General features: G+C 40.3%; 1 protein-coding gene across 1 annotated transcript in view; it reads left to right on the top strand.

Moving 5' to 3' along the window:
- gabrb1 (gamma-aminobutyric acid type A receptor subunit beta1) overlaps positions 1–22,639 on the top strand; it is a 289,343-nt gene that overhangs the window by 152,501 nt on the left and 114,203 nt on the right. Inside the window, exon 5 of the mRNA XM_063043207.1 lies at positions 22,112–22,194. Within this exon, the coding sequence (XP_062899277.1) occupies positions 22,112–22,194 (83 nt within the window). The remainder of the gene's footprint in view (positions 1–22,111; positions 22,195–22,639) is intronic.

Genomic DNA, 22,639 nt, shown 5'->3' with positions numbered 1-22,639 from the left:
ACGGCAGCGTGCGCAGCCTCTCCAGTGGTGAATATCTGTTATCTGTCAAGTAGGGGACCATGCACAATTCTGATTTGATGGAGACAGACGTGAGTGCACAGCGGAACATCTGGAAAACTTCTGAAATGTCTGCTTTGCTACCGCTGCTACTGTGTGGTAATTGGAATCTCTGGAGCTGAAGGCCTCGAAATCCTTGGCTTTGCGTGTTTCAGTGGTCGGGGAGAGGTCAAAGGCGCTCGGCAGAGGATGGCTCTCGGGAGGCTGTATCGGAGAGGCTGCTCGGAAGCTCGGTGTTTTCGGACAGATGGACTCAGGGTCGGCTGTGGTCGGCTGCTTCCAATGTATCGGCAAGTTGATGGTGCCTGGAGGTTTATGGCAGGGAGTTTCTCCCTTTTGCTGCCGCTATCGGGGACTCGGGAGTTGATCGACTCGGGGACTTTGAGACTTTTTTTTTACTGTGTCTATGGACTGTTCTTCATCAAATTATGGTATTGCTTTGCACTGCTGTAACTAAATGGTATAATTATGTGGTTTTGTCAGTGTTAGTCTTTGGTCTGTCTTGTTTTCTGTGATATCACACCAGAGAAACATTGTATCATTTCTTAATGCATGTATGCATTTCTAAATGAGAGTAAAAGAGGACTGAGTGTTCTCATAATCTTAAAAAAAAAGGTTGCATTTTGATGGCCTGCCAATCCAAGACGAAGACAAGCAATAAAATCAGTTTTACTCACAGTTTGAAATGTAATCGGAAGCGAGGAGTTCATCAGTTGGAACTTCATTCAGATGGAGAGAAAATTGAGCTTCACCAATCTCAGCCACGTGCAGTATAGTAGCAAATGAACAGATATTTAAGGTATTGAATAATAACCGATGCATTGGCATGTGAATTGAAGCTGCATAAACTTGTCATGAGCTTTAATGACAAAGGATTGGCTGAGGCAACTCAAGTTAATTGGAAGAATGTTTTCAGCACTGACACTTCAATGTCACAGCTTGACATATTGTTGAATGGTCATGATGACATATTTGAACACATTTACAGGGTACATTCACACAAAAAATACAAACAGAACATACTGGAGATACTCTACAGGTCAGGAAGCATATGAAGAAAGAAAATCAGAATAAATGTTTGGGGTCAAGGACACCATTCATGTGTTTCCTGGCATCTGTAGTGTGTTAAGTTTCTAATGCAAATTGGGTCTGTAATAAGCCCAGACCAGAACTAAATACTTAAGGAGTGAAGTTGAGAAAGAACAAGATTGACTGGGACAAAACTGCATGTTTGTGAGTGGGCCACATCAATAGAGAAAATCATGATGAAGCTGCTGTGTCAAGGTAATAAGGTCACACTAAACCAAGCTACAGCAGTGGACTAGGTAACTACATTGCAACCCACAAGACAAGCCTTGTAGGGAGAGATAACAATCTGCAAGGAATGGGTCGTGGTTTGTGTGATCAGGATGACCTATTGATTGTGAGGAGTACAGGTATGTTTTGAAATTGGGGGTTATATGAGTGTAATGTGAAATTGAAATGAAAAAATGCAATGAGAGGTAGTGTACCTTAGTTTGAAGTTTGAAGCCAATGGCCTACAACCATTGAAAGACATCAACACTAAAACACGAAAGCCTGAAAATATAGCAGGCCTTTGGTTGTTCCCAGATCTGTAGCATGATTGCTTCCAGATCTTGCCATGATACGACAATGCATCAATTGTTGAAAAACCATTAGGAATGGATGAGGAACAAACACAGAATGAACACATGGTTGATGCTTGAAAATCTTATCTCGCAGATATATAACAAAGCAAATGTGCATGTTTGAAATGGGAAGTAGTGTCCCTGAGTTTGTAATTTGAAAGCAATAGCCTACAAGCAGTAAGGAAAAAAAGACAAAGGCTATCTCCAGAGTGGAAAAGCCTGAAAATGTGGCCAAGCTGAGGTTAAGGGTGAGTGAAGCACACCTTTTTAATTACAATACTATGGATAAGTTGAATTTGGCATTGGATACATCAAATAATAGTGTGGGTGCAGTGATAGGTCCTGTAATTGACAAAAGTCCAGAGGAAAAAAATCACTTTTCCTACTTTCATTTTCATAAGGATCAAAATGATATACAAATCAAGAAGGAATATTTTGGAATTAAGAAATTTCATCTAATTACCCTTTACACGAGAAGGTCTGGAAGTGTTATTACATCCCAAATCAGTAATACCCATTATGGATATAAAGAATTCAAAGGCAGACAATCTTTCTTTTGCAATGCAGTTATACAAATGAGCAGAGGAGTCCCTCTGTTCTGTTGTGGATGCTCTGCCATGTTACAGCAGGAGAATGTATCTGCGGCAAGTAAATATTATCAATTAGGATCAATAAACACTGTCAATGAGGACTTCCTAGTGACTGTATCTGAAAAAGCAGCCAAGACGAGGTCAAGGTGCAAAGACACATTCCTAACAGTCACACACAGAAAGCACAGACAAGATCACAATCAGGTATCAAGAGTCTCAAGGCCGTGGCTCGATGCAGACAAGTCAACAAACACATAGAGAAAATCAGTAAAAACACAACAGTGCAAAATATGCATAGTCTAGACCCTCTCCCCACCACGGTCAACCAATATCATCCCCCGATGGCCACTAGGAAACAATGTGGCCTAGAGACTCAATTCTCACACATACCCAGTTTTGAAAAGGATCTACAAAGAGATATTGAAAGGATGGACAGACTTGTCTTGGATTCTGTGGGGAAAGTAAAAGAAAATCAGCAGATATGGGTTATGCAAATAACTGTGAAGTTGGGCTGTCTGCACCACTCTCTGCAGCGTCCTGCGATTGAGGGAAGTACAGCTCCTATACCAGACAGTGATGCAGCCAGTCAGGATGCTCTCAAATGTACACTTATAGAAAGTACTTAGAATATGGGTGGCCATACCAAACTTCTTCAACCATCTGAGGTGAAAGACGTGCTGTTATGCCTTTTTCACCACACAGCCGGTATGTACAGACCACGTGAGATCCTTGGTGATGTTTATGCCAAGGAACTTAAAGCTGTTCACTATCTCAACCCCAGATCCATTGATGTCTATAGGGGTTAACCTGTCTCCATTCCTCCTGTAGTCCACAACCAGCTTCTTTGTTTTTATGACATTGAGGAAGAGGTTGTTTTCTTGACACCACTATGTCAGGGTGATGACTTCTTCTCTGTAGGCTATCTCATTATTATTTGAGATAAGGCCAATAAATGTAGTGTCATCAGCAAATTTAATTAGCAGATTGGAGCTGTGGGTGATGACACAAGTAACGGGTGTACAGAGAGTAAAGGAGAGGGCTTAGTACACAGCCCTCAGGGACACCTGTGTTGAGGGTCAGAGGGGCAGAGGTAAGGGTACCAACTCTTACCACCTGCCGGTGATCTGACAGGAAGTCCAGGATCCAGCTACACAAGGCCGGGTGAAGGCCGTGGTCTCAGAGCTTCTTGTCGAGCCTGGAGGGAATTAAAGTGTTGAATGCTGAACTGTAGTCCAAGAACAGCATTCTCACATAAGCGTCCCTCTTCTTCAGATGTGTAAGGACAGTTTCTAGAGCTGTGGCTATTGCGTCGTCTGTCAATCAGTTGATTTAAGACAATATTTAAGAAAGTTTGATCAAGTACATGGGATGAGAAAAGTATGGAGGACCATAGGGTGGATGTGAGTCAATGGGACCAAGCAGAATAACAGTTTGACATGTGCTAGATAAGCCAAATGGTGCTGTAATGTTCTATGACTCTATAATTCTACAGAGGAAATTGTGGGGGTTCATGCAGAAATATTTGCTTCATCATTAGCCACTGGTGAAAGTCCTAAAGACTGGATGGTGACTAATGTTTAAGAGGGTAACAAGGACAAGGGTAGAAGGGACGACAGGAAAGTCAGCCTGATATCAGTCATGCGGGAGTTACTAGAGGGAATTCTGAGAAACAGGATCTACAACATTTGAACAGATAGAATCTATTTAAGGTGAGTCAGCATGGCTTTGTGCATGGAGGTTGTGCTTCATGTACTTTTTAACGTTTTTTGAAGGGGTAACCAAAATGGTAGATGAGGATAGGGAAATGGATGGTGTCTATTTGGACTTAGACAAAGCTGTCAACAAGATCCCACATGGTACACTGGTCTGGAAGGTCAGCTCCCATGGAATTCAGGGGGATTTAGTTAGATGGAGCCCAAATTGTCTCAGAGGAAGGAAGGAGAGGGTGATTGGAGGTTGTTTCTCAGAATGGAGGCCAGTAACTAGTGGTATGCTGCATGGTCAATGTTGAGACCCTTGCTATTTGGATGCAAATGCACAAGGCTTGAGCAGTAAGTTTGATAATGACGCAAAATTAGGAGGTATTGTTGATAATGAGGAAGGTTCTTTTTAAGATTACAGTGGGATCTTTATCGGTTAGGGAAGTTTGCCGGGACGTGGCAAATGGATTTCAATAGAACTAAATGTGAGGTGATGTATTTTGGAAAGTCAAACCAGTGTGGAGGTATGGTAGGACACTGGAGAATGTAATGGAACCAAAGGGACTTAGGAGTACATGAAATTCATTGAAAACAATACCAATGGTGGTTAAAAAAAAGACACTTAACACATTGGCCTTCATTAGGCATGGCACTGAGTACATGAATTGGGACATTATGTTCTAAGTTGTTGCTAGGGCAGTGCTTGAGTACTATTTATAGTTTTGGTCACCCTGTTACGGGAAAGGTGTGGTTAAACTGGAAAGAGTGCAGAAAAAGTTTACAACAATGTTGGCAGGACTGAGTTATATGGAGAGGTCGGTCAGGCTAGATCTATAATCCTTGGAATGTAGGATTGAGGCGGGGGGGCTTATAGAAATGCTTAAAATTATGGTACACATTGATGAAATGGATGGTAACAATATTTTCCCTGGGGCAGGGGAGACTGAGTCCAGGAGGCTTAGTTTTAGTGTGAGAAGGAAATTATTTTAAGGGGACCTAAAGGGCAATATTTTCATGCAGAGAATGCTGAGTGAATGGAACAAGCAGCCAAAGGAAATAGCTGATGCAGATACAGTTATATTAGTTAAGAAGCACTTGGGTAGGTACATGCAGGGGCAGGGCATAGATGGATGATCCAGGAAGTTGGGACCAGTTGGGTGGACACTCAGGTTGGCATGGACTCATTAATATTTAGGAATAGATCATCGGGTTCCCCATCAAGCAGGCAACTTTGTCCTGGATGGTGTAAAGCCTACTAAGAGTTGTTGTTACTGTTCACATCCAGTCAAGTGGGAAGTAGCACATCATACTCCTGACTTGTGTCTTGTAGGTGGTGCCAGGAAGTGAGTCCCAGACTCCATCTGACTCTTATAGCCACAGTATTTATATGGCTGGTCTAGTTCAGTATCTAGTTAGTGGTGTACCCCCAGGACATTGATGGTGCAGACTCATAGATAGTAATATTATTGAATGCCATGTGTAAATAAATTGTGAAATGGAATAGCAGTAAACATATGCTTGTTTCTTCTTCTTATCTGGGTTCACATAGGGCAGCCAAGCGATAAGAATTGTTAAGAAGGCTCAAAAGAAACAAGTGTAACAGAAATATTTAAACCTCAGCAGGAACCATTGCTTGGCCAATTACTTGCTAAAGAGCAGAACACTCCCAGGAGAGTAACCAGCACAATTCTCAATAAAAAGAAATTTATTAGCCTTTAACAACCAAATCTGGAGAATAGATTTGAACAGAAGCTGTTGGGCCAAAAACATTACTGTACATGAATAAGAAAGGAGCACATCTTCAGTATTCTTGGTCTTCTTGAAAGTCAAGCTCATGCGGATGGAGATAATACACGTTTGCAGAGGCAAAAGATATGCTGTTAACACTGGCAGAAAAAATGCAAAGAGTTCGTGTAGATAAAATTACCTCTGATAGTCTGAAAGGTGAACCGCTCCATCAGTAACTTGTAGAGTTCAGTAGGGGAACTATGAAATCCAAGAACTAACAAAGAAACACTTTGATGTAAAATCCAGAATAAAACAGCACAAAAGTCAATTCAACATCAAAACCCATAAGAGATCAAGAAGGCACAAAAAAAGCTACTGAAACACCTCATCCAACACATTATGCTCCGCAACTTCTGAAATCTCCAAAGGGATCCTACCGCGAGATATATCTTTACCTTCCCCCCCACCCCGCTTTCTACAGGGATGGCTCTCTCCACGGTTTCCTTGCCTATTTGTCCCTCCCCACCAATATCCCTCCTGGTACTTAGACCATAAGACCATAAAATATAGGAGCAGAATTAGGCAATCTGGCCCATCGAGTCTGGTCTACCATTCAATCATGGCTGATCCTTTCTTTTCATCTCCTCCTCAACCCCAGTTCCCGGCCTTCTTCCCATAACCTATGATACCACGTCCAATCAAGAACCTATCAATCTCTGCCTAACGATCTGGCCTCCACAGCTACATGTGGCAACAAATTCCATAAATTCACCACCCTTTGGCTGAAGGAATTTCTCTGCATCTCTGTTTTCAAAGGGCACCCTTCTATCCTGAGGCTGTGCCCTCTTGTCCTGGACTCCCCCACCATGGGAAACATCCTTTCCACATCTACTTTGTCTAGGCCTTTCAACATCCAAAAGGTTTCAATGAGATCCTGCCTCATCCTTCTGAATTTCAGCAAGTACAGACCCAGAGCCATCAAACATTCCTCGTATGATTCCTGGAATCATCCTTGTGAACCTCCTCTGTACCCTCTCCAATGCCAGCACATCTTTTCTAAGATGAGGAGCCCAAAACTGTTCATAATACTCAAGGTGAGGCCTCACCAGTGCCTTAGAAATCCTCATCCCTGCAAGTGGCCTAAGTGCTACACCTCCATATACATCTCCCTCACCTCCATTCAGGGTTCCAGTCAAGGCAACAGTTCACCTGAGAATCTGCTGGGGTCATCTATTGTGTCCAGTGCTCCTGATGCAGACTCCTCTACATTGTTGAGACCCATCAAAAATTAGAGGACCATTTTGTCGAGCACCTCCGCTCCATCCACCACAAGCGGTACTTCCCAGCGGCCATACACTTTAATTCCCATTCCCATTCCCATTCCTATTCCCATTCAGCATATCTGTCCAAGGCCTCCTCTTGTGCCAAGAAGAGGCAACCCTCGGGGTGGAGAAACAACACCTTATACTCCTTCTGGTTAGTCTCCAACCTGATGGCATGAGTATCAATTTCTCCTTCCAGTAATTAAATCACATCCCCCCCCACCACCTATTCCCCACTCTGATATTTTACCTCTTGTCACCTGCTTACTACTTCCCCCGGATACCTTCCTCCTTCCCTTTCTCTTCTGATTCATTTTCCTCTCCTATCAGATTCCTTCTTCTCCAGGCCCTGACCTTTCTTGCCTACCTGGCTTTACCTATCACCTTCCAGCAAGCCTCCTTTCCCTCCCTCCACCTTTTTATTCTGGCATCTTCCCCTTTCCTTCTCGGTCCTGAAGAAGGGTCTCGGCCTGAAATTTCTGTTTACTCTTTTCCATAGGTGCTGCCTAGCCATCTGAGTATCTCCAGCATTCTGTGTGGATTTCCAGCATCTGCAGACTTTCTCGTGTTTACTCGGGAGATTTAGTTGGTGTTGATTTAAAAGAGAACTATGAGATTGCTTTGATGAGTTACTTCTGAAACTGTAAAATAGAGGCAGACTTAAATACCTTTCTTTTAAATAAAGGCGAGTTGTATCTAACTAGTGGACATGACCCACCATCCAAGCCATCCCCTCTTCTTGATACTTCCGTCATGCAGGAGTTTCAGGAGCTTGAAGACCAACATGTAAAGGTTCAGTAGCAGCTTCTTCCCCATGGCCATCAGGTTCTTTAACTGACCTGAGAAAGTCTAACACTATCTTAGACTAATTTTCTTTTCTTCTAGTCTTTGCATTTGTGATGTTATGGTTATTTTGGGTTTTTTTTGCACATGTAATTTCGATATAATTAATTTAAATTTATTATAACTTAGGCTTGTCATATTCATAATGTACTCTGCCGCTGTTGCGAAAAGCTAATTTTCATGCCATTTACACCCTGTGTATGTTTGCCTATGAGAACCATAAAGTTGAACTTGAACATGAGTGATAAAGTGTTTCTACATTCAACAGGACATAAAGTGAAACTACTGGGCAGGAGAGTTTTGGTACCATTGACACTGGGGCCAATGGGAACAGTGTAATGACTTATTGAAGGTTGCTGTCAGCTCAATGGACCAAAGGACTGTTTTTGTGCTGTGTCTCAATAGCACTGATTGGAATAATTTATATGTAGCAGGACTTAACATACAAGTAGCAATATATTGCATTGGTGAAAATTTGCAAGCAGTTCAATTAAATTAGATGACCTCTGGTAGTCTGACAGGTGAACCATTCCATCAGGAAGTTGGTCCAACTCATATCCAGTGCAGAGTTCAGTCTAAGAAGTCCGAGATTTGATAAAGAAAGGCAGCCTTCTTTAACATCAAATCCAGAGTAGAACAGTTCAAAAGTCGAATCAATAGCAAAGCCCATAAGAGATCGAGAAGACTCTAAAAACAATAGATACTCAAGTAGATTTAGTTGGTGTTGATTTAAAAGAGAACTACAAAATTGTTTTTATCAGTTATTTGTTCTAAAACTGTAAAATATTTCTGAAACTGTTTATTGCAAGAACCTGCTGAGATTCTTCCATCATAAGGAGATAGAGAGTTTGAATAAGGAGCAACCAAATGGAGCTGGAGGCTCCTTTCTGCAGGACCAGCTCAGGTTTTACTTCAGCTGTATTAAGGAGTCAGGATGTCTAACTTTAGGGAAAGGATAGTATGTGGGATTGAGTAGTTTGAAAATTTACAGAACACTGTTTCCATCTCCGTGAACCAATGTGAAATATTTTCCTCATTAAACACAGTTGCAAGGTGGTGTTTTGTCAGGTCATGGCAAATTGCATTGTTATAGAGTCACAGAACACAGATATAGTGCCCTTCAGCCCATACTCTCCATTGCACACTGGTACTCTTCCTTGTCATACCAACCTGCACCTGGAATATAGCCGTCCATACCCTTCCCATCCATGTACTTATCCAAACTTCTCCTAAAATTTGAAATGAAACCCACCTACACCACTTCCAGTGACAGCATGTTCCACACTTTCACCAGCCTCTGAGTGAAGAAGTTCCCCTCAGGTTCCCTGTAAATATTTCACCTTTCACTCTTAACCTCTGACCCCTAGTTCGAGTTTCACCCAACCTCAGTGAAAGCTTAGCTAAAAAAATAGCTTAAAGATTCATAGTGATGGAGTATCACTGAATAATCAGGTCCTCATACATAGTTTTGCCATGGCAATATTTTTCAAGTTGATTGATGATTAAATAGTGCAACGTGTGGGATGACAAATGACTTCGAGTTCACGGCAGTAGTTCAGCTCGGTAATGACTACATAAACCAGGTGAGCTAAGACTGAACAGTTTATAAATGTCAGGAGGACCAAAATTGAATTGTGACTGTAGTTCAATTGGATTGAAATTACTAACAGTCATTTCTTTATTTAGAACAAAATGGAAATCTTTTTTAAGGAACAAGGTTGATATATTAAAGAGCTTGCAGGCATTTTCTGAATATGTCTTTTGTTTCTGTTTACCTGTTCCCTGTATTCTGGGAGATATTTTAGTGAGAGTATAGAGATGATCACAAAATATCAGTAACAGCACATAAGGGGGTATTGGTCTACCATGTCCACACTAGATCCTTGAAAAAACTATCTAATTAGTCCCACTGTTTCCCTGCTCATAGCCCAATACTCTCACAAGTATTTCTCCAATTCTCTTTTGAATCTTATTTATGAATCGGATTTTACCACCCCTTGTGCATTCTAGATCATGAACAATTACTTCTTAAAACAAGCTTGTCTCCCCTTTGGTTCTTTTGTTTTTGAGGCTCTGTCCCTTTTGGCTGGGTTGTTCTGTTTGCATTCTCCACTCAAGTTGCTCATTGCCCTGAATCTCCCTATCCCGATCTATCAAAATCAACATTAAAGTTGAGTTTATTGTCATATGCGCAAGTATATGTATGCACAGGTTCCAGGAAACACTTGCACCTGCAGCAGCAGCATCACAGACCCACGGATTCAAAAAAACAATATTCACCAGAAAAAAAATCAACAAAAATTATGCACAACTTTTATATAAACACTATTAAAACAAAGTCCATTGTAATACAAAGAAATCAAAGTGGGCAGAGTGTTGCCATACTGAGGTAATGATTGGGGTTGTACAGGGTGGTTCAAGAGTCCAATGGTTAAAGGGTAGCACCTATTCTTGAACGTGGTGGGGCAGAAACTCAGGCTTCTGTACTTCCTGCCTGATGAAATGGTGTGATCTGGATGGTGGAGATTCTTGATAACAGAATGTGCCTTCTTGTGTTAGTGTCATATTGGATCACGTGTGCTGATACATTTGTGAAGATGCAGGATGATAAGGATGGTTAGGAAATGGTGAAAACGTTAGCTGAGGAAGAGTGGGAGGGGAGTAACTTGGAACATAAACAAAAGCTGAAAGACTCACAGCACTGTAAGCACTGGGGAATGATAAACTAGCTAGATTCAATCATTAACAAAGCTACAAGGGCTCAGTTATCAATCATCCCAAAGCCCCAAGTGCACATTTTTTCCAGAATTGTCAGAAAGGAATATACAAAAAGCAGCAAGCAGATCATTGAATTATTTCTCCAAATTGTTCCTTATACTGATCACATACTTTGATTCAGATACTTACATTTTAGCTGGTTTTTACTTGACTGAAGCAACATCACTATTGTACTGTAACTGAAGCGAAAATAATCTGGCACAGTCAATTAAATATGATCCCTTTGTATCTCAATCAATGTAGACAATGAAAAAATCAGAAACTGGCTTTAATAATATTGTATGCCTTTCTGTCTCAACGTTTGCACCCTTCCTTTGAAAAATAAATACTTACTTATGCACAGATAATGGAGCAAACTGGAACTTTTCTAAAACCAAAGCAACATGATTGTTCAACTGAAAAGACTACCTGGTGCATAATGGTTTGCAAATTCATCAGGAGTATCTTATTAAATAATCCAAGGCAAACATAATGAAAACTGAAATCTCCAAACTACGTCAGTGCCTTCTCTGCTGCAAACTAGGCTCCATAAATTAGCCGATGTGAGTAGAATCAGTCATTTGGGATTTTTGCCAGTTTTCATTGGGATGGAAAACGTTCTTAATGTACATTCTACTCCAGTACTTGAAAAACTTGGAGGAAATGTGCAAGTTCCTGGTTTCCAAGAGAAATGCGGTCAGGATCATAAAGTTATATTATGCGGAGTGCCGTCAGCTAATTTAAAGGCCTTCCTGAAGAGGATCAGTGATCCACCCCGTTTTGTTTGTGGGTGTCCAAAGACTCAGTAGAGAATGTAGCCAATAGAAACTGGGAATATGGAAGTTCAATGGATTCATGCCAAGACAAGCATTAACTGGTACTGAAAGATCATGACCTCCACGTAGACACTGCTGTATCTGCCTCAGACTAGCTGGTCTTCTGGTGTCCACAAGCAATTTCCGCATTCTACATACAGAATTATATGCTGAAAGGTGCATTAAAGGCTGAAGCAGCCACTGCAAACACTCTATGGGGTAAGGTCACAATATAGGATCCTCCCCATCATTGGACACCGAAGGCCTGAGCTATGTGTGTTAACCTCTCAAACGTAGGTATGATAAGTTGCTTGAAACTGAAAAAGTGATTTTCTGTGGAAATAATATAAATATTTTAAGGAGATGCACTTTGCACTTTGTACGGCCAGTCAAGAACATTATCGACTGTAATAATTACAAAAAGAGTATCTATTGGGAAAAAGAAAATTAAGCAATTGACAGACAGAACTTCCCAACAGAGGTACACAGCAGAGGCACACTTCTAGTGCACCACTAAGTGCTCATTAATTATTAATGAGTTCAGATAGTAATGGAGGCACAAAAAAACACTCTTTGTCTTATCAAGTCTATGACAACCATCAAGCATACATTTATCTTAATCTTATCCTAACCCATTTTACTCGCCCCCATATTCCCTTCAACACTCTCCCCATATTCCCTTTAACACCCTCCCCCACCAGATTCTATCACTCACCTTCATACCAGGGGTAGTTTACAGTGACCAACTGGGAGGCAACTGAACATCCAGTAGGAACCCAAGTGATTAAAGAGAGAGCATGCAAACTCCACCTCGGCAGCATCTGAGTCAGGACTGAACCGAAGACACTGTAGCTATGAGACAGCATCCGCATTAGCTGTGCACTATTCCACTGGTTGGAGGATGGTTGGGGGTGGGATGGCAATAGAAGAAAACATCATAGTTTAGCCCAGTTGTAAACTATCTACATCTGCCTACAATACGCACTCACTGATTTGCAGAACAGCATTTCTGAATGAATAGCGCTGGTGATTTTTCCTTCTCTCATACAGGGATGCTGCGTTCAGTTCTGAATCCCTTGATAACATGACTTGGTACAGTTAGCAGCTGCATAACACCACAATCACAATCCACTCTGTATGACTCAGTTCCACAAAATATCATTTGAACAAGAGAAGATCTTGCTTATTTTCTGAACATTTGCACAATTGCGTGGTCATTTTTACACTTAAGTATCCCATCTGCAGTTAAATATAAGAATGTACTTGGTAATATGGAAAGCTTCATATGAAAACTATTCAGTTGTGCTTTAAACTATGTAACCCTCTCACTGGACTCATATACAAACTTGGCTGGCTAGCTAGCTCTGCTAACAGCCTCATGACTCTGCAGTGAGAAAGCCACCTTTCATAAACAATATACGTCTAGGGTCTGTATGATTAAGGGTTCAACCAAACAGGAACATCGTGGTTCCAATTAAAAAAACCTTGATTTGAGGGAAGGGCCCATTACAGTTAAACTGGACTAATGTGAACAAGACCACTGGAGCTCATACAGGAGTCGTCTTTTGTTCACGTGCTGGACCCCCAGTCTGGGTGAAAGCACACACGATTTTCCTAACTTCTCTTGAAGTCCAACTCGAACAGATTGGCTCTCTCTCTGGAATATTGGCCCTTCCTCCTTGAAGCCATTCATCTGCACAAAGCACTTAGTGCAACGGGGCACTTCTTCCAACAGTGTTCTGCTGCATCCTCCCATCTGTCCTGCTCTGCAACTCCCACCAAAAACCCCAAACTAGACTACTGTCCTTCAGAAAAATCTGATTGGCTGACCCACATTCCTAAGCTGGACATCTGTCTTTATCTTAGCCGAAGCAAAAACACACTTTCCAGAAAACTGCTAATAGAAACTCCCTCACAACATAGCAATATAAATCTTAACCAGGGCATTACAATTATTTCCAGGGAATCCTTTTCCAAGGATTAATTTTTCATATTCTGATTTCGGTATTTGCCCTTGGAGTGCTATTTATTTGATTCCATTGTTCTGTAAATCAATTTAGTACAGTAATTTAGTTTCATTTATATTACATTAAATTACATTGAGGTTTTAAATCCAAAATGTCTTCTGCATGCGTGAAAACCTAATTTTGTCTATATATTGGAACTAGCCAATCCATCTGTGATATTAGCTTGGTTAGAATTGGCAAGTTCTACAGCTCTGTATTCCACGACTTCTGCTATCTTTTGCTGTGAATTCACTATCTAATTGTCCTAATTTCACATTTTTAAACCTGTTGGTCAAATTAACTTTAACTCCTTGACACTCCTGAGCACATCCTGTCAGGGATTTCCATCTCTTCCCTACTGTCACTATAACATAAAATCAACATGTTTTCTCTCTTTCTGAGAGTGAAATGTTGTCTCTGCTTCTGTTTATGCCTGATCTGCCAACTGTTTCCAGCATTCTCTGCTTTTATTTACATATATGTCAGTGATGCTGGTGACATGCTGATGACAAAGTACTCAGCAAAGATTTCATCTCTGAGGCATCATAAATACTGTATAACGTAGTGCTTTCAATCAAACCGGAAGAGAGAAGTCAAACAGACGTATTATAGTGTAATCCAGCCAAGTTATTTGTTTTGCCTTAGTCTGTTTATTGTTAACACTGATTCAGAATGCAAGTTTCTTTCATTATGACTGGATCCCAGGTAAATTCAAATGCATTTCTGAAGCAGAAGATTTAATATGGGACAATATTAAGTCATATAAGAGGAAAGTTAGAAGGCATGACTGGAAGTGGAAGTTGATAACAAAATATTTCTTTGGTCATTCAATTGAAAATATGCATTGGTGGTGGGTAACTGAGAAAGAAGACTGATGCCTCCATTCCCTTTGTATTCCCTGATCACCCATCTCCTAACTGATTGTGATGTCAACCATTTTACAGGCACAGTGTTTCATTGATTACATATTCTTAAAATTCATAACTAATTCCTTAATATTTATACAAATCTTTACATTTGGATTGCTAATTCCCGGTACATGGTCTCCCAATTGTGTTTGTGAGTATCACCTTGATAAAATATAGTTATTCAATTTGAGAAGCTTCTGCTTTTAAAAATATTTACACTTAGAAACATGGAATATTGATTGATTTTAGATTAATTACATTTTACTCGATTTCTCTTGCTTAGACAGGCACTGAACCAACTAGTGACAACATAAATCTTCATCATTCATTGTGACAGTCGATTACTATGTACTTACAAAATAACATGCACAGCGTAGGGAAGAAAATGATTATATTCAGACAGGATGTGCAATGAGTTAGAATATCCTCCCATATGCATCCTGGCAGCTGTGGCAGCATAATATTGATTTCTATGTATGCTGTACTTTGCTCCCCTTGTGATGTGCTCTTTGGCCGAATCGTTACCCAACATAGTCAAGGGGAAATATTGTGAAACCATGATAGAAAATGCAGAACATTTCCATTTCTGAGTGTTTAAAGTGCTGAGTGCAGGAGGCCTGGTACAGATGATCTGTTGTACCTTGACCTTATATTGAACTTAAATGCAACAATAAATCGGGGTCAAGAACAAGACAAATTCCACATTTTGTCCACCTAATCTACAACTGGTTTTCAAGATGTAGAAGAGACCTCATCATGTGCAGAGAATTAACTGAAAGAAGATCATGTAAATTGCTGCTTCACCTGGAGAATCATGTTGTGACCTTGGATCATGTGTAGGAAGGAGGCGAAAAGGTCATGTTTTCATTTCCTGCAGTTGCATGGGAAGGTTCTATAGGAAGGGAAGGAAGTATTTGTGGAAATGGGAGATTGCATTGAGGTGTCCAATAGGTGGAAATAGAGGAATGAATCAGTGTGTCAGTTGAGGAATAGTCACATCAAAATCTTGAAAGGAATGAAGAGTCCAAGGTGATGAATTTACTAAGCTGAAAATGTTGGAAATTGCAGAGAAGAATCCACATTGAATGTGGAGTCTGGGATTGTTGGTGTTGTGGATATGGCAATGAAGGGAAAGAATGAAAGCAAAAATATGTAAAAGGTAAAACACAGAGCCACAGATCACGTCCCCGATAGTGGAGGGAAAGAAAAAGGGAAGGTATATCAGGAGACCAATTGCATCCAAAATGAGAACGTAGGAGTCTTGAATAGAGAAAGTGCAGAGAAGGCTAGCATTTCACTGATTGCCTTGCCAGATATGGATTTTTCAATGCCGTCAATACCATCTACCATCTAAATAACCAATGCCTCATATAACTGAGAACCAAAAACTGGAGGTGAAATGATCGAGGACAGCAAGGCTGTCATTGTCTGCTGGAAAAGGATACTTATGGGACCTCCTCAACCATGACTCTGTACTGGAGGTGAGCATTCGTGCCTCCATTCCACAACAGACTATTTGGTCCAGCTTCACAAAAAAGAGAAAATCTGCAGACTATGGAAATCTGAGCAACACACACAAAATGCTGGAGGAACTCAGCAGGCCAGGCAGCATCTATGGAAAAAAGTACAGTCGACGTTTCGAGCCAAGACCCTTCTGCAGCATTCGTCCAGTGTTGCTGTTGTTCATTATCGACAAGGAACAGGAAGGCTAAATGCCAAATAAAACACAGCAAGGCCTCAGGAGCAGATGGTATCCCTGGTGACATTCTATAAAATGGCAGTTAGAAGCATTTAGTCACAAGTCCCCAGTTGTCCACATATTGTAAGAGAACAATATGTCAGGGAATTTCAAAGATTCTGTAATAGTAACCAGGAAAGGAGAAGTCTGCTGTCAGCTCCAAGAAGGCTCATCTCCAGAGTCTGCCTCACACCACTATATAATGGCTAAGAAAATCTTCCTGACTCACCATGTGGGTTCTCTATATTTAGAGGCAAAATCAATACTTTCTTCAGTATATTATCATTAGAAAAGGATGCGGGGAATAGCACCAATTACTTCATATGCACTTTCTCAGCCTCACTAAAGTCTTTAACTTTCTCAGCTGTGAGAGATTCTGGAGGACTCTCCCCAAATTTTAGTGCCTACTGAAATTCACCTCCATTGTATGCCTTCTGCAAGATACAATATCAGCCAATAGGCCTTCAACACAGTGACAGATCCAGGCAGGCCAGTGTCAAGCAAGGCTGCTTCATTGCACTGACACACTATTCAAACATTTTTGCTGCAATGCTGCACCTCACCTCCATCAGACATACCCACTGGACATAATCATTGAAGTATACAAGAGGGTGGGTCTCTACAAAGATCCTCAGCCAGCCCACCATGCTCCACCAGCCATCCTCCACCACCCTACCTTCCAGCAATAATGATTCCCAACCAGACTCTTGAAAACATGGGCTATTTTCCTTTTGGCAAGAGTGAACTTCACCATCAAAGCTTCAAATCTGACTCAAAGCTAGTCAACTACAAAGCAGCAGGTATCACTGCCTACCACTAAAGCCTAGTAGCAGATACCGCCCAAAGATGTTCGTACAGAACTCTCGAAATATATGGGGAAAAAAAGCAAACTAATACTTGTGTCCTCTCCAAGACCAACATCTTTAGCCTTATGGCACTAATTACACACATTCATCCGCACTCAGCAGTCTTCATTGATGCCCTACGTCAACTTCCTAAAACAGACACTCTCTTTCAACTGCTGAATTAGAAAGGGATGCCCAGGGCAATATGGATAATTCAAAGATTTTCCAAAAGCTTCTTTGAAAAATGCATCATCCCACTGTCTTCAGGCAGTCCTCGATGACGACTACTTAAATGGAGAAGGAGCAATGGTAGCAAAAAAAAGCCTGGGATAATTGGGAGGAGAGTGGCACCTCACAACTACGCATCTACCTGCCTATTCAAACACCTCTGATGCACCTGTAGTAGTGACTGCAGTTCCCATATTGGTGTCATTAGTCACCTCAAAACCCACAAACTGGAAAGAAGGCAAATAATTATCATTTCCTAGAAGGTGCCTAAGAAGAAAAGGGAAAGATGATGAGTTTGCAGTAAATGCTGATCACTTATTTGTGAAGAGGAATCTGGGGAAAGCAGTTGGCAGTAAAGTTGATGGTGAGAACCAGAGGCATCACTTAATGTGATCATCAGTGCACCAGGAAAATTGATGAAGGAGACTACCTGAGTAGGGCTGAAACAAAGAATATCCCTCATGTCCCATAAAGAGATAGGCATAGATTGTGTCCCTTTGGAGAGGGGAATCAAACAAGAAATTGTCAAGGAACTCAGCAGGCCAGGCGGCATCTATGGAAAAAAGTACAATTGATGTTTCGGGCTGAAACCCTTCGGCAGGACTGTCCAATGTAAGAACAGGTTCAGTTAATTGGATAAAGGTGTTGATGGAAAGAAACTAATGTTAAAGGAAAAAGCAAAGGGCCAGCAAGGAATCCCAGTAAGAGTTGGACATAGTCAAGGAATTGCACATCCAGGGTGAAAATGAGATGATTGGAGCCAGAAAAGTAGTAGTGGACTTTAGAAATAATGCAAACAGACTGAGGGAGAAAAGGTAATCAAGGCAAGAAGAAATAGATTTTACGGCGTAAGGATGGGCTAAAGTGAAAGGTCCAGCTTATGGATTTTACAAAGAAAGCAGAGGCTGTTTGTACTTGTTGGGAGACAATGAATTGGAGGCTGTGCAATAAGATCTTAAGTGGAAATATAAGTTGTGTAATAACGATTCCAATAAATGATGCCACAGCAAAATATATTTATTTTGTCTGTTCTGATCTTTAAAAGTCAACATTTTTCGACTTGCATTTAAAATATCATCTTTATTCCAAAATGAGTCAACACTGCATCTTTTCTATCTCCCAAATGCTGGTTGCTTGGCAGCAAAGCAAGTGTCAAACTATGTTAATGTATCAAGGTGACAAAACTGTCTCCATGACAACAGTTAGGAATTGTGCAACTTGATCTTCAATCTTGGAAAATAACCTTTAATTGGAATCCAGAACTGCTTGCAGACAAAGTGAGACTGATTATCCAACAACTTTTAGTCAGTGCCGATGTAATCGTGACTCAAAACCCTCAAAACTGAAAAACATCACCTGGAAAAGTTCATGCGGATTTTTAACATAAAGACAGCAGCTTTACTTGTCGAATATTTTGATTCACTAGATGCAACATTCAACAACCTCACCATCTCTGTGTTTGCGGGCATCTTTAAATGTAACACCTAAGGTGACTTTAAACAGAATTTTAACAATAATAGGGAAGATTTTTTGTCATTTTAAACAGAGCTACATGAAAATCTTTCATAAAGAAAATCAATTCAGAATGTCAAAGATAAATTTTCATATTAAATCCCTGAAAAATGCTATGACTACTCCTCCCAAAAAAAGTTATTTCTTATCTCTCAAAACGTAAAGAAGTTTAACTACTACTTAAGAAGCATGAGTTATTTTATGCATGGATTATAAAGATATCTATCCTTCTCATAGAGATTAATGACACTAAAGAACACCTAAACGCAGGGTATTTCGACTGGGAACAAAAAAACCAGCTGGAGTAGAAGCCAAAAGCCAATGCACAACTATCAGCTCTTCGCCTGGATCCAATATTAGCGCCGTCACCAGCCACTGTAACTTAAAGTTTCTCTTAGCTAGGTGAATGTCTCGATCCAAATTCTCATATTTATCAATTAAGCAAAGAGACAACCAGCTGGCCTCCTTCCTCTCCCCCACCTTTTACTCTGACATTTCCCCCCTTCCTTCCTTTCCAGTCCTAAAGAAAGGTTGACTGTTCATTTATTTCCATAAATTCTGCCTGACCTGCAGAGATCCCCCAGCATTTTGTGTGTTGCTTAAGGCACATAGAATTATCTGGAACCTTAAATAAACTGAAATGAGGTTCACAAATAAAAAGTGAAAGTGTGTCCTCCATTTCAGTCTCTATTGGGAAACATCCCAGCCACATGTATTTGAATTATGGCAGCCAGGGGAAACGTGGATATCTTCTTCTATAAAACAGTCTTAGAGAAACAACTAGAACATTTGCCGCTACTCGATTTGTCTATGGAGAAGTGTCTTGCATTTTTAACATCTCTGAATCTTATGTTTCAGAGGGCAGGGTATTTATGCTTGCTTTCAAGCAAGGGTCACAGTCAGACATTGAAATGATGGACTCTCACCTCCTGAATTTAAATCACAAACTATATAAAAACTTGCCAGACAAGAAGCTTTGAAGAGATGCATTGTCACAATCTACTGTATATTCATTTGCGAGGCTCAAGAATAGTAGCCCAGAAATCACCTGGCCATGTGCTAAGATACAGGATCCTGATTATATAAGGAAACCTGATGTTCTCAACATCACAGGTTCCTATCTCTGTTTGGGGTGTTTCTGGAAAAGAACTGAAGTTAACTTCAATCACCCATCTCAGAAATATAAATATTTACACAAATAAGAATCTCTCAAACTCTCAACAAGAGGAAGTAGGCCATGTTGGGGAAGGAGCCTTTTTGTTGTTGTGTCTGAAATATTCACACGCACACCTGGTCCTTTTAATCCTACAGATCTGCAGACTCAGTTGAGTTCTTGCACCAATGCTTCTCTCTTTTTAACTTTTCTGGTGCCTGCAGTATTTGTCTCCTGTTCTTAAAAAAATGCTTCTTTGGTGTACACAAGGGCCCTTCATAGCAGGTTAACCTATAGTGTTAAGTGTAGATAATGACTCAGTGGAAACAGATAGTTATCAACAGAAGTGGATAGCAGATGAGCAGAGGACACTTTATTTATGGTGCTGGGAAGACCAAGTCAATAGATCTGTCACACTAATTTGCTATCCGGTTTGTTGCTGGATAGGTATTATATATTCTTTAGTTACAGATCCCTGCTTCTGCAATGCAGTAATTGTAACAGAGGTACACCACGGAAAACACAGAGGTGGACGTGTTAATAGAAGTATGTGGATTTGTGAACAAGTCTAATTCTTTGTGTCACAATCAGCAGCATCAACTGCTCATGAAAGACAGTTAGATCACTGCACTGGATTCACTTGATCTACTGACGAATGTAACTAAGCTGCCTAATCTCACAAGATCATGGCCACTTCCACAAAAAAGTTTATTGGCACTTACACTAGGTCTCCACATTAATGCTAGAAATGGAAAAGCTGCTGAAGTAGATTAGTGGACTAGCCCACCAGGTCTCTGCAGAATGTCAATGTCAATTCCTCTAACTATGATGGTTCACTGTGAAACCACAATACGTATTTATGGTTTCCTGTTTATACTAAGCCTCAAAGATGAACAGCTGTGAATATTGTGCATTATTTCCAGTATCTTCATAATATATGCTTCATAACCTACAAAAATGATGGATACTGTCCAGTCCATCACAGTTAAAGCCCTCCCTACCATGAGCACATCTACAAGGATAGCTGCCACAAGAAAGCAGTCCCCATTATCAAGTACCTCCACCATCCAGGCCAAGCTGTCTTGTCGCTGCTGCAACCGGGAAGGAGATACAGGAGCTGTACACAACCAGGCTGAGGAACAGTTATTCCCTCCAACCATCAGGCTCCTGAACCAGCCTGAATACCGTTAACCCTGAACTGATTCCACAAACTGTGGACTCACTTTCAAGGACTCTACAACTCATGTTCTTAGTATTATATATTGACTTAAGTATTTATAATTTTGTGTATTTGCAGTTTGTCTATTTTTGCACATTAGTTGTTTGTCAGTCTTTGTGTGCAGTTTTTCATTGATTATATTGTGTTTCTTTGTTCTACTGTGAATGCCTGCAAGAACATGAATCTCAGTGTAGTATATGGATCGATATATGAGTTTTGATAATAAATTTAATTTGTACTTTGTATAAACACATTGATGTTGTGAGATTTTTTAATGTCATTAGTTATGTAAATATATTAAGATCTTGCTTTTCTCCCACGGTGATGACAAGCTTTCTCTTCACAGAGGCACAATGTTATTAGCAATATTGCGATCATTTGTATTATTTGCATTTAACCTCAAATTGGTAAATGCTTACTATCAATACTTAGTGAATAAGTAATCTAACAGTTCTATACAATTACTCTTTCTTCTTACAAATCTCATAAAATGGAACATGTAGTTCAGATAGTCAGTGACAAAACATTCAGAATAATATTATAAGAATAGAAAGAATTGTTTTACCATGAATGGGGAGTCAGGGAGGATGTGACGATCCTGTTGTTTTAACTGGGACCTAAGCTGCCACTCAGATGGTAGAGATTAAAACAATTATTAAATCTGTGTGAGCAATAGGCATGAATGCATATTTAGTGTATCATCCACTACTGGTAAAGGAACTACATTGTATTATTCTTCAAGTGTGATAGAATCTTTTGACCTCAGCTGGTTTACCAATAATACATGTGGAAGAAAGCATTTATCAGAGAGTAAATGAAGTTAAGGTGCAGTTATTTTGTATTCAGCCAGACTGTCTTTTCCTATTATTCCACTCATGTAGAACAACCTCTGAACTAGAATGCATTTGGGTTAGCTCACATAAATCTTTCATAACATGATCAAACAAGACAACAAAAAAATGACAAGGGTCAGATTGCAAATGAGATTATTGGAAGGGTTTTCAGATATAGTTAGAAACATTTTCCATTCTTCTATTACAGAATCACAACCACAGCAGCGTGTATGATGGACCTGAGGAGATATCCCTTAGATGAGCAGAACTGCACACTTGAAATAGAGAGCTGTAAGTTCTACTCTGTTTACTATCTTATTATTGAGGTAATTGATGTTGAGAGCAATCAGTGAGTGGAAAATGACACAATAATCAGCATCTTTGCCTTAGTCTGATTCTAATTTGTCTAAGAATTTGATCATTAATGGGATGACTTTTACTCAGGATTACTGCAGACCATCCTTACCAGCCTCGTTACTGAGCATTTGTGAAGTTCTTTGCTGATGCAGCAGGCAGTAACTGACTGGAGCATGATTGTACCCCATCACACCACAGCAGCTTTCACCAGCCAAGGAGACCCACAAAAAAAAAATGAAATAATTCTGTTTCATTAGCATCATTTTTTAACCTTTCTTTTCTGTAGCCGAATATTTGCCATTGGACACAACACTTCAGAATACAATGCGGACTGTCTGCTTTATGAACAGACACATCATTACTGGAAGTACTTAGCCGG

The sequence above is a fragment of the Mobula hypostoma genome, chromosome 3 (assembly GCF_963921235.1).
Source record: "Mobula hypostoma chromosome 3, sMobHyp1.1, whole genome shotgun sequence".
In the NCBI taxonomy this organism is placed as follows: domain Eukaryota; kingdom Metazoa; phylum Chordata; class Chondrichthyes; order Myliobatiformes; family Myliobatidae; genus Mobula; species Mobula hypostoma.
Note: the sequence above shows the minus strand (reverse complement) of the source record. Positions and strands in the feature narration are given on the sequence as shown.